At 44.2% G+C, this 11,686-nt stretch overlaps 1 protein-coding gene across 1 annotated transcript; it reads left to right on the top strand.

Annotated features, from left to right (window-relative positions):
- Window positions 1-1,627: 1,627 nt before the first annotated feature.
- On the top strand, window positions 1,628-11,328 carry SCNN1D (sodium channel epithelial 1 subunit delta; the record flags this gene model as incomplete). The annotated part of the gene is made up of 12 exons (XM_082009512.1): window positions 1,628-2,189; window positions 3,047-3,299; window positions 4,749-4,942; window positions 6,000-6,103; window positions 6,516-6,679; window positions 7,241-7,339; window positions 7,958-8,075; window positions 8,616-8,694; window positions 9,338-9,395; window positions 10,176-10,231; window positions 10,574-10,649; window positions 10,915-11,328. The coding sequence occupies exons 1-12, from the start codon at window positions 1,876-1,878 to the stop codon at window positions 11,326-11,328; spliced, it is 1,929 nt and encodes a 642-aa protein (XP_081865638.1). The 5' UTR covers window positions 1,628-1,875.
- Between the last annotated feature and the right edge of the window lie 358 nt (window positions 11,329-11,686).

An 11,686-nucleotide genomic window follows, 5' to 3' on the forward strand; every position in this document is an offset into this window, starting at 1 on the left:
ATAAGGAGGTGCATATGCCTTTGCGTTAATTATTGTATTATTTGTTAAACAATACCTTAGAAAATACAAATATGGTAAGTGTTATGGTCTTTGGGGAAAATAACTGGTGATAAACTGGGTTTTCTTGGATAATACACGTCTGTGGGGTATTTTAAAGCTAATCTGGTGTACAGCTTTTGGAGTGCTCTTCACTGTTTAAGGATCATTCCTAATCTTTCTGACACGAATAGGTACACTGAACAGGCTGTCTTAGCAGCTTATCACTCAAAGAGGTTATTTCATACGAATTGGCCTATTCCAAGGACCTTTGAAATAAAGCCACCTTTTAAAATGGAGAGGTCCAGCTGAGGATGAAGGTATCGCAGGTCAGGGCACAAGTGTGTATCAGCTGAGCTGTGGCAACCTCGCTGGCCCCTCAGACGGAGCCGCCGCCAGACACTTCAGGGCCCATAACTCAGTGAAGGACCCGAGCTTTTTTTTTTCATTATCACGTAGCCCACTTGCAAGAGTTCTTTAGCTATCTGTGCACTCCTTGTCTTGTCTTCAAACTCTGTTACTGTACTGAGAAGACTTTTCTTGGGAGTTAAGGTTGGACCGAAGTGGTGTACTCAGTAAACTCCTCTTAATAGCATAATAGGTGGGGTGATTCACAGTGTGCTGTAATGTTGGGAACTCACATATTACAGGACTTGATGTCATGTTCACTAAGTGGAAGTATGTCAACATTAGTCCAATGTCCCAAACTGGTACTAAAACCTAGAAAGATGTCCTTGGTCTGTGCTGGCTAAAACGTATGAACATAAATAATGTTCACATTTTCATCAGCGTAAAGTCTGAAATTATCTAGAGTAGCATAGTGGATGTTTTACTTACTGCAACAAAGGAGATACGGATTTTGATATCCAGTTACGCCACTCTTGTTGGGTGATTTTCAGTTTCTGTACTTCCTTTTCACTTCTGTAAAATAGAGAGAAAGAGAAGATTTTTAGATTCCTGGAAGAAACTATTTATGTAACAGATAGGTGGCAAAATTTCTGTTACTAGTAGTAATAAATATTTCTGTGGTCTTCAGAAACAACTCAAGAGCATTTTATTTTAAGTAGTAACTGCAATGCTTTATCCACATCCTAATTTGGTTAAATCCCTCTGTGTTTTCAACTGGAGAGGTGTTTTTCTCCACTCAGTTTCCTAAATACCTGATTCTGTTCATCTGAACTATGAAATACCTACTTTCATCTTGGAAGTAGCTCTATTTCAGGGATGACACATATTGGTCCTGTTTACCTCCATTCTGCAGAATCAGAGATCGTACGGCAAAAATTAAAACCAGATCCTAATTTGCCCCTTTCGTTCCCTTGCAAGTTGGATTTGTCCTGATTTCTTGACATAAGGATGAAGCCATATTGATAGTTCTGAGGCGGTCTTGTTTCTAGCAATATTCTCTTAATAATGAATTAGTTACAGTTCTGTATTAATGCACAGTGACACAACGTTTCAGAATTAAATGTTGGTCCTTTGTGTTCTTAGAAAGAAGAAAACTACACGCCCCTTTGGCTGCGAACTCCTCAGCAGTTTGTGTATTAGTCACGTTAGCGTTGCATGTCCACGCTACCAGAAGTCACAGCTGAGTGCGGTAGCGTGCCTCGAGTTACTTCGGCAGCGCTACGCGGAACATTTGACCTTTTTGCTACTTCCTGGTGTCCAAACTCTGGAAAGAGATGAGTCTTAGCTCACAGTTATTTTCAGCTTTTGCTAATAGCAAACTCGGTGGCACCCTGGTTGAAAGAGTCCGTAGATTGGCCGTGGTCTTTCTAACAAGCTAGTAAGCTTTTTTTTTTTTTTTTCTTTTTTATTGAACAGAAACAGACTTAGAGGATGGAGCAGGAAATGGCGAGAGAAGAGAAGAAAGAAGGCTTGATTGAGTTTTATGATTCCTTCAAGGATATGTTTGAGTTCTTCTGTAAGAACACAACAATCCACGGCACCATCCGCCTCGTATGTTCAGACAGCAACAGGATGAAAACAGCTTTTTGGACCCTGCTTTTACTTGCCAGCTTTGGCATGTTATACTGGCAATTTGCGCTTATGTTCAGCCAGTACTGGGCCTACCCTGTTGTCCTGACCATGTCGATGCACTCTGAGCCCAAGATGTTTCCAGCAATTACCATCTGCAATCTGGACCCGTACAGGTAACCGGTGCTTTCCCCTTGGTCTTTACAGCCACCGGTGTCGAGGAAGCGTCAGCAACCTTGTGACTGCAGCCGGGAGGGGGCTGAAGGTGGAGGAAGGCCAGTAGAGGGAGGTCTCTCTGCCTTACAGAGGTGGCAAGGGACTATTGTTATTTCCAAACTGGTTTTACGATAAGATCTTGTTGGGAATTGTGCAACAGCATGTAGCAGTTTATTTCATGCACTGAGTCAGGATAGAGGGAACTCTACCTTGTGACTTGGTTCAAGCTGCTAACTGATTTTGTGCTGCGATAAAAACAGTCTTTCCCTGAAAAACACGGCTACGGTGTGTATTCCTTTGTAACTACACTACCAATCTCCAGAAAGATGCGTGCTAGAGCTGATTCTGCTTGGATTTCCGTACCGCAGAAGGGCTTTAAGAAAACAATATAACTTCTGTGGAAGTCTGTGTGGTGCTGCTTGGCAAACAAGGCTCACACAGTCATGGCAAGTTATCAAGAAGTTTCAAATTACATAGTAAAAGAATTATGTAATTTCCTTGGAATAATTATCTAATTGGCTGACAGGAAGGGCAGTTTGTGCAGTTGATGTTGCATGGCTACAAGTTCTGAGGTTTTCGGTGGAGGATCCAACAACTGGAAATTCAGCTACCAGAGCTCCTAATAAATTAATTCATTGAAGTTAGGTATGCGAAGCATAGGCACCATAATTGCTGGCTTTCTCACACAGACATCAAGGTCTGCAGAGACCGGGAGGGTAGCCTTTCCATAGATGCTGTGAGGGTACATAAAATAAAGTGCTTTTGTCTAATAGAAACATGGATATTCACAAATAGCTAACATTTCTGTTCCTTGCAGATTTGAAATGGTTAGTGAACATTTGGTTCAACTGGACCACATGGCAGAGGAATCCATCACTTTTTTGTACGGCATCAACACGTCAGCCAGCTTGTTCCACATGAATGAGAAAAACATCCAGATAAAAGACTTGTCAAACATAGGAAATCTCAGCAGATCTAGCTTCAAGCTGAGCCAAAACTTCTCGCTCCTGAGAATGTCTGACCACAGTAATAAGTCAGGGAAGAAGCATTCCAGTGTGGGCTTCAGGCTGGTAAGTGCGTGTCCTCTTTGAGATTTTAACCTGGCTACAGACACGAGCAGCAAGGACTTGCTGATCCCTAAGGGACTGGGGGCCGAGGGGGACAGGGGCCCATCCCACAGGACCTGAGCAAGCGGGCAGGGAAAGCTCACAGATGGTGGCCAAGTCCAACCAAGAGTCCAGCTCATCAGGCAAGTTCATGGCGACGAGGCGGGTTCAAGATCAGGCCATGAAGTTAACCTACTGGATCGACAGGGTCCATGGTGAGGCAGGAGCATAGCAGCAGCCCTGCAGCAGAGGCAAAGAGGGCCTGAAGGCTCCAAGCTGAGCTTAAATGAGCTCCTGGGCCCACAGGCAGAGCGTGTGTGGGTGGAGGCCCCAGGTGAGGCTACTCAGGGCCCTGACAAAGATCTCACAAGGTACAGTCAAGAAAAACAAGTGAAGACATGGCTTGTTTCAGTGCTGTGTAATGACAGCTTGGAGGATGCTTCAGGAGAGTCCGTCCCTGCCTCTAACAGTTTATGCTGATTGCCAGGACTCTTGAGAAGTGAAACAACAGCAACATAAATGGTCTCACATAGCCCACCCACCTGTAAAGTCCTTCTGGTAGTGACACATTCCGTAGAGAATGGTAGCAGCAGGCTATGGGAATCTTTGTACCCTTTCTAAAAATATACAAAACATCTAGACTTAGCAGGTGAGCCTAGAAATTACGGAGAAACAACATGCAAGGATTCCTTCTGTCTAAATGCTGTGGTACTGGGGGCACTAGACATGTTGCAGGTAAAATGAAAGATAGCAACAGCAAATCAAGAGGATAAATACAATAAATGTGTATCTGTGACTTTGGAGAAGAATGCAAATGCTGCAGATTCTTCATATCAAAAACAGGGTTAGCGTAGGTCTAAGAGCAGAAACTATGAGAGGGAGATTGATGTGGCTTGAAAGGCCAGCAATTTTTGCCTGATTATTATCGTCCTGCCCTATCCTGAAGTCCTTCACCAGGCACACTTTCACCAGAATCTGTGGGTGTTGACCTGTCTAAGGCCTGAGTAAGAGCAAAGAAAGCGTCTCAGGACTTGGTTCATGATTCATGGGTGGTAGAGAATTCCCACCAGCCCTGTCTTTCATTCTCCCAAGGTACGTGAGTTTGCCTGTCTGCTCTCTTCTCCTGCCTCTTTTCCCCTGCACTCATTCCCCTGAGATGAAGTAGCACACCTAATTCAACTTCAAGGAGAGAAGGTGCTTAGCACATAACAAGATGACCCCCCGAGGTTTCTTCCGATCTCAGCCATTCTGTGATTCTGTGATAACTAAAATGATCAGAAAGTTCACTTTCTGGAAAAATAGAGGTTCCCCTTGTCCCTGTATCCAGTATTGCCTTTACCCCCTGATCTTTATTATCCTCAGGTTGTCATGTCCTGGCTGTGCTGAATGGCTCCCTCTCTTCTTTTCTTCCAGTGCAATGCCACAGGTGGGAATTGCTTCTACAAGACCTATTCATCTGGGATGGATGCAATTCTCGAATGGTACAGGTTTCACTACATGAATATCATGTCCCAGCTACCGGTTATAATCAACATTTCTGATCACGAGGAGCAAATAGAAGATATGGTCTACTCCTGTCAGTATGATGGGGAGCCCTGCAGACCCAGGTATGTTTCTTCTTGAGACACTAACTGTGATTTAAGTGGAACTCAAGGACTTGGGAGACTGAAACTGAGCCTACACTTTCAGGCACTGCAGGCACTGCAGCTCATGGCATACTGCCAGGCTTAGCCCTTGCTGGAGGTCTGACTGAAAGAAGGATTTCATGATCAAAGCATGGGGCTAGGAACCTAGAATTCACGTTCTGATACGACTTACCTCTGTGACTGTGAGTTAGTGTCTTAGGGTGTCAAAGAAACCTAAGAGAAATTCAGCAGGAATTAAACCTTTACTGGTACATTGACTGTATTGAATGGTAAACGATGAATGTCTATTTGCATGGGAGGAAAGGAGCAGGGATCCTCAGATATCCAAGGGATGGAAGTGGGATCTCTTTTTGCTGTAAGAATGAAAAGCTGGGAAACAAAGGGAAGAAGGCTCTCATGACTCTACTGTAGCACTTGGCCTCTGTTCTCAACTACTATTGCAGAAGGACTTAGTCAATGCCAACAGGGTCAGGTAGTATTTTTGCATCCTTTTGTCCCTAGAGGGAAAGAAGTGAGCCTGCTGCACATGCCAAAGGCAAAGGTGTACCTTGTTTTTCCTGCATGACTATGGTCTTCACTGTTGGAAGCTCTTCCAAATACAACTGACATACACCACCCAAGACAGGGTAGTTCAGCATGATCATAATAAGTGGTATATAATTTTTAAGAAAACAAGAAAAAAGAGAATCTATTTCTCTTATTGATTAGAGCACAGAACCTCAACCTGGTTGGTTGTTGGAACAAACAGGGAAAAATTTAGTCTACTTGGTGGAAGGAAAAGCAAGTCAGAACTCTGAATTTGGCTCCTGTGTTTGCTGCCCTGGCTGTAACCGTGGGTGAACAGTGAATCCCTGTGCACCTGATTTTTTTCCTTGTCTCCAGCAAGTTAACAACTCTTTCCCATAGGCACTCCTACACACAAAACAAAACACACACACACGAAAAATACATCCTTCATAGAAGTAAATGTATTGCTACACTAATAATTAAAACCCATCAAAATCTCTCTTGATTTCAGTGACTATGTTCATTTTCACCACCCAGTCTTTGGAAGCTGCTATACTTTTAACAGCAAGGGAACTGACCCTTTTTGGACAGCTACGAAACCAGGAATTCCTTACGGTATGTTGTTTGGCAAAGGGTGGGAAGAAGAGCTGAAGTTAATATAATTTGACTATGGACTAAATATATGTCTTCTATACATGACCTACTGACATATAACCATCTCTTCTAGTCTGGTGGCACAAATGTTATACTGCATTTGCTTGCTTCACTGGCCACATAGACAAAATAGCCATATCAAACTTACAGTAAGCAGAATATTATTTTATTTTTCAAGCAGAATATTATCACAGTTTTGGAACAGGCTGGTGCAATTGCTACCTGACCACTTACCAGCTCTCTGAGGAAAATGAATGGTTCTTCTGTGAGCTAAGACAGCAATTTGATCAGTGCTGAGAATTCAAGACATGGTGGTGGTCCTGTTTTGGCCCAAAACAAGTTGTCATACGCATCCCTTTTCTTTGGTTTGCAGGACTTTCCCTTATCCTGAGAGCAGAGCAGAAGGATCACATCCCACTCTTGTCTACGGTAGCAGGTGTGAAAGTGATGATACACAACCACAACCAGACACCATTTCTCGAGCATGAAGGCTTTGACATCAGACCAGGCATTGCGACTACCATAGGCATTCAGCAGGTTAGCCACTTGCTCAAGAGCATTCTTTCTTTTGCTTCTGGTTGCAGAAAGCCGTGAGGAGCTGAACACCGTGACTGACTCGTACAATGGACTTGTGGGACTCCTGTTCACTTCTTGACTGCGCATGCAAGCCCCTCTTCTCTCTTCACTGTGCTCAGGTTCCCACGGGTAAAACAAAAGTATTCCAGATGTGCAAGCGGCCTTCTGGTCCTCAATACATTGGGACCTGATTTGTTTTACAGCTGAGGCTCTTACACCTCTTACATCATGTTCCAGCTCTACACGGGGGGCTGCACGTCTACGTTAGGATGAGAACAAACATGCAGAAGTGATTTGGTTACTTTGACAGCTTGGCAGCTGAACCAGTGGCTGACCACGTGCACTCTCCTACCTTTGCCCCGTTACTGTATATGTTTTATTAGCAAGGTATAGCTTGGCTGCTCACGTGTGTTACTACGCTTCCTGTCCTTCATACGATGCTCCATTCAGTTAAGTTTAGATAGTGACGGCTAGGTCCAATTAAGGCTCCTAATCACTCAGGCCTCTTTTCTGTGTCCACAGGACGAGGTGAATCGCCTGGGTGGCAATTATGGGAAATGCACGACTAACGGCAATGATGTGAATGTGAAACTCCTGTACAACAACTCCTACACCCTGCAGGTATTGTCAGAGTGGCTGGCTGAGGCCCCAGCTTATTCAGGGTGGGTGAATAGCAAACGAGTCATACCTTAGTCTCCAGAGAGATTTTACAAACCAGGAGGTACGTTGCTGGAGAGAACAGAGAGATTCATGCCCCTCTGAGAAGAAGCTCACAACAGGGTGTTATAACTTGGAATGTGTTTTACTGAGCAGGGGATACTCAGTCCCAGACACTGGGGCTCTTTCCTCCTTGTAACACACGAGAGACCGGGCAATGAGCCAGTCGAGGCCGCTGGCCTGTTCTAGTAGGACATTCTTGGGCCATCAGTCTTTATTTGTGTAAGTAGTTGCTCCTGGCTCTAGATGCTTGGGCTGTTTAACTGAGACGTTACTGGGCGTAATGAAACAGAGAGCTGGGGAAAATTCTACTTCACTGAGTTCAATACTGCTTTCAGAGGTAAAGCCAAGAAATGAAAAGTGAAGACCTTTTGCATCATCAGACTCTGGCAATGGCTGGTGTCTTTTTGCAGCAGCAAAATCTGTATGTTGTCTCCTAGCAGCTGCATGCTACAGGCTGAAGATTTGGGCCCTTAAGAATTGCTGGCTTATCTGATCTTTTATGCCTTCTTTATTTTCCAGGCTTGTTTGCATTCCTGCTTTCAGCACATCATGGTTCGAAAATGCGGCTGTGGTTATTACTACTACCCGTTGCCTGCCGGTGCCGAATACTGCAACTACAATAAGCAGCCCGCGTGGGGTAAGAGCAAAAGACTGCTGTCTTGTGCTTGTTGGAAGGGAACACCTTCCTACGACAGTCGTGGTTACATGACTCCTCAGGCTACTGCCCTTCCACTCCGTGCCCATTTCCTGCTTAGACTGTTTCCTCACCGAATCCAGCCAGCTGGCAGACACCTTTCTGTGCATTTGCATGGATATCAAGTTAGTGCATAAAAAATCCTGATGCTATCAAGCATCCCTTTACTAAGGACATGAATACAGAGTCAGGCTCTTTCATGTTACCGATATCGGCGGCTCTGCTGGTGTAAGACACAGCTTTGAATAACTTCTCCTGCTTTGCTGGGTGGCCTATCCTCAGCAGATCCTTACGGGGAAGGCACCTGCATTGCACAGAGGTGATTAGCTCAACCTTCTGGAACCATTCCAAAGTGAGAGTGAGACCAAAACAGGTCTCAGAGAGTAGTGTTTGCTTGGGGAGGCCAAGCGAGGGCAGAGGTTTTGGTAACCTTCCATTTCCAGAGGAGGTGCCTGAGTGTGTTCCTCCCGTTTCTCTCACCAGGTCACTGCTTCTACCAGCTGTACAACAGGCTCAGAAATCATCACCTGAATTGTTTTGACCAGTGCCCCAAGCCTTGCCGGTAGGTGACAAAAGTAGAGCACAATAAATGCCAGTTCGCAGAGGAAAATTACACCGGTGGGAATGTAGGCAACTTAGTGGAAAATGTATGGACCAACCAGCTGGCTGAATTTTGGCATTTTCTGAACCAGAGATTTCAGGTTGATGTTTGAATCTCAATGCTGAGAAAGGAAAAAGACGACAGCACTAGACTAATTAAATAACGACTTTGTGTGTGCATGACAGCAGAGAGGGGAAATTGTTTTAATCACTCTGAAATGTTTTATTATACCCAAACCAAATTGTTTGTGTCATTTTTCGATCTATATTACTTTTCTTGGTTCACCTTTTTTATTGTAGCTCAATTTCAAAATGGAAAGACATTATTTTAAAGCAAAATACCAAGTGTTTTGTTTTTGAATGCATCAAAGAAAAGTTGTCAAGATTTTGAAACCATTCTAGTTCTCCTCCTGACCCGAACAGTTTTCAGGCAACCTCTGGTTTTATTTTCTAAGCTGATTTACAAAGCTTTTTCCAAGGTTTTCAAGAGCTTTCCCCAGAGTTTCTGCTTTGGGCAAGTAGTTAGCATTGTTAAACTCCTTCATGTATTCACTTTTAAATGCCAAGTGTCATAGTGATCATAATCTCCATTTTTATCTTATCAGGGAATCACTGTACAAAGTGTCTGCTGGGACAGCAAAATGGCCATCAGGGAAGTCTCAGGTAGTTCATACAGACAACTGCTGCGTTTGGGGGGGATACTGTATTCACGGTGGCTGTTGGAACATTGAAGTTAAGGGTGAAAACAATGACGCTGACAGAAGCGATGGAAGGGGCAAATAAAGCAAACTGGTCCAAAACCTGGGCCCAAGGGAATGACCTTGTAGTTAAGATGCCAGGCGCAGGTGCTAGAGAGGTACATTCAGTTCCAGTTCTGATCCAAACTTCCTTGTGAGCTTAAGCCATTCGCCTCACTGCCTTAGTTCCCACCTACAAAACGGTGTTAATGACTTTCTGCTTCCAAGTGTGTGTTGTGGTGTGACAACTCACTCATTACTGTTTGTGGGGTGCTGCAGGGCTGCAATGGAAACTCTGTGAGTCAGCAGATGACCTCTTGCCATTTCTCATGTTCTAATGTTAAATGGGCAATTCAGGCTGTATGACCAGGTAATTAATTCACGGGAAATAGGTGATAATGTAGATGTAAACACGACCAATACATTTTAAAAGAGGATACTATTTGGTGGGCTTGCCATTAAGGCAGAGCTTAGGAACCAGAACACTATACACACCTAAAATATCAGTGTGTGTTTCCTTGCTATTCTGGCAAATGTAGCTACTACTTCATAGTTATCACTATATGTCATAAAAAAATAAATTACATCCTTTTCTATTATTTGCAATACCCATTTCGTTGCTTATGAAATCTACATTTACAAAATATTAAACATGCAAAAACTCAGAAGGCAGGGCAGCCAATAACATACATATACTCTGCTGCAGGACTGGATCCGCCAAGCTCTAAGGCATCAGAATGGATATAACTCTACCAGCAACAGGTTAGTCACTGCGAGAAGGTACTCCTGCTAAAACTAGGGATTAACTCTTCATCCTAGCAGAATTTGTAATGTTAGACGGGAAAAGGAGAACACAAGGAAAATGTACAGAGTCATCCAATAAATTTCCCATCCTTCCTCACAACACTGAAAGACAGTCACTTCTGTAACCTTTTTCCAAGCTCATGTTAAACACCCTCAGGAAGAAATCTTGAGTGAGTGGTGAAACGTATTGCCTAGCAATTGGCATGTAAAATTGCGACCGGAATGCAAGCGGTACCTTCCACCAACTGAACGACACGTGGCCATCCCACCATTGCTAACTGCTCCCTTTCTCTAATACAGGAAGGATATTGCCAAGGTGACTATCTTCTACCAGCAACTGAACTACCAGTCTGTGAATGAGTCTCCTTTACTCTCAGTACGTTGCACTACATCAACTCAACACGTTGCTACCTGTCATTAGTCACGGTGTGCTGCGTATGGTTGGAGGGAGGGTTATCTACCGCCACCGAGATGGGATGGGATTATTATGCTTAAGGAAGAGACTTGAAAATTTTACATTTTACAGTCACACAAAGTTTCTCCCCAAATGTAGCTAACTGACCTGCTGCCATATGCAATAATTTCATGTTCCCAGAGCTCTGCTGTGTTTGATAAACACAACCCTCTGATTCTTTCCGCAGGAGAATCTGCTTCTGTCCAGCATGGGAAGCCAATGGAGTCTCTGGTTTGGATCCTCAGTGTTGTCTGTAGTTGAAATGTTTGAGCTGCTTGTAGATACACTAGTTTTGTCTCTCCTCTTCTGCTACCAAAGGTTCAGGTCAAAGAAGACGTTGAAAGTAGCTCACACTCCTACCATCCCCAGCGTAAGCTTGACGCTAGAAAACTACCGAGTTGTGCAAGAAGAAGCTGGAAAAGGTGATGATTCTGCTCATACTCACCCTTCTGGAGTCACTATTGCCATGGACAACAACAGTGACCTGCATCTTCACCCACTCCCCAGCAAGGTGGAAATGCCGGAGCTTTGCCCTGATGTGGTGCTCAATGGGTTTAGATGCGCAAAGGACAGCTCTTCCGAAGGGGAACTGAATAGCTAGGGATGTGTTTGTGTGCACAGAGAATTGGGAGACTTGAAACTCCCCTGACGCTCAGGTGCTGTCGGAAAGGTTGCAGGCAGAAAGAGATCCATGGTCTGTGAGCACCTAAATGCCACACTGCTGAGCTTGGCAATCCTCCTCCAGCTGTTACAAGTTCATTATTAAACCATCCGTGTGTCCTGGATTCAGGCATCATGCAGTGTTCTTTTGTTCCTAATGAGTATCTGGGGAGGGGAAAGCTGTACTTCCACTCTCTGGGACAGTCGAGCCCTCATAAAGCCTCTTCACAGCTTTTAAACCCCGGTGAGGAAATCAGCCTGTGGCTTCAGACAGGCCCATCTACATTTCACAACGGCAC

Source organism: Phaethon aethereus (assembly GCF_964289735.1).
Source record: "Phaethon aethereus genome assembly, chromosome: 21".
NCBI lineage: Eukaryota > Metazoa > Chordata > Aves > Phaethontiformes > Phaethontidae > Phaethon > Phaethon aethereus.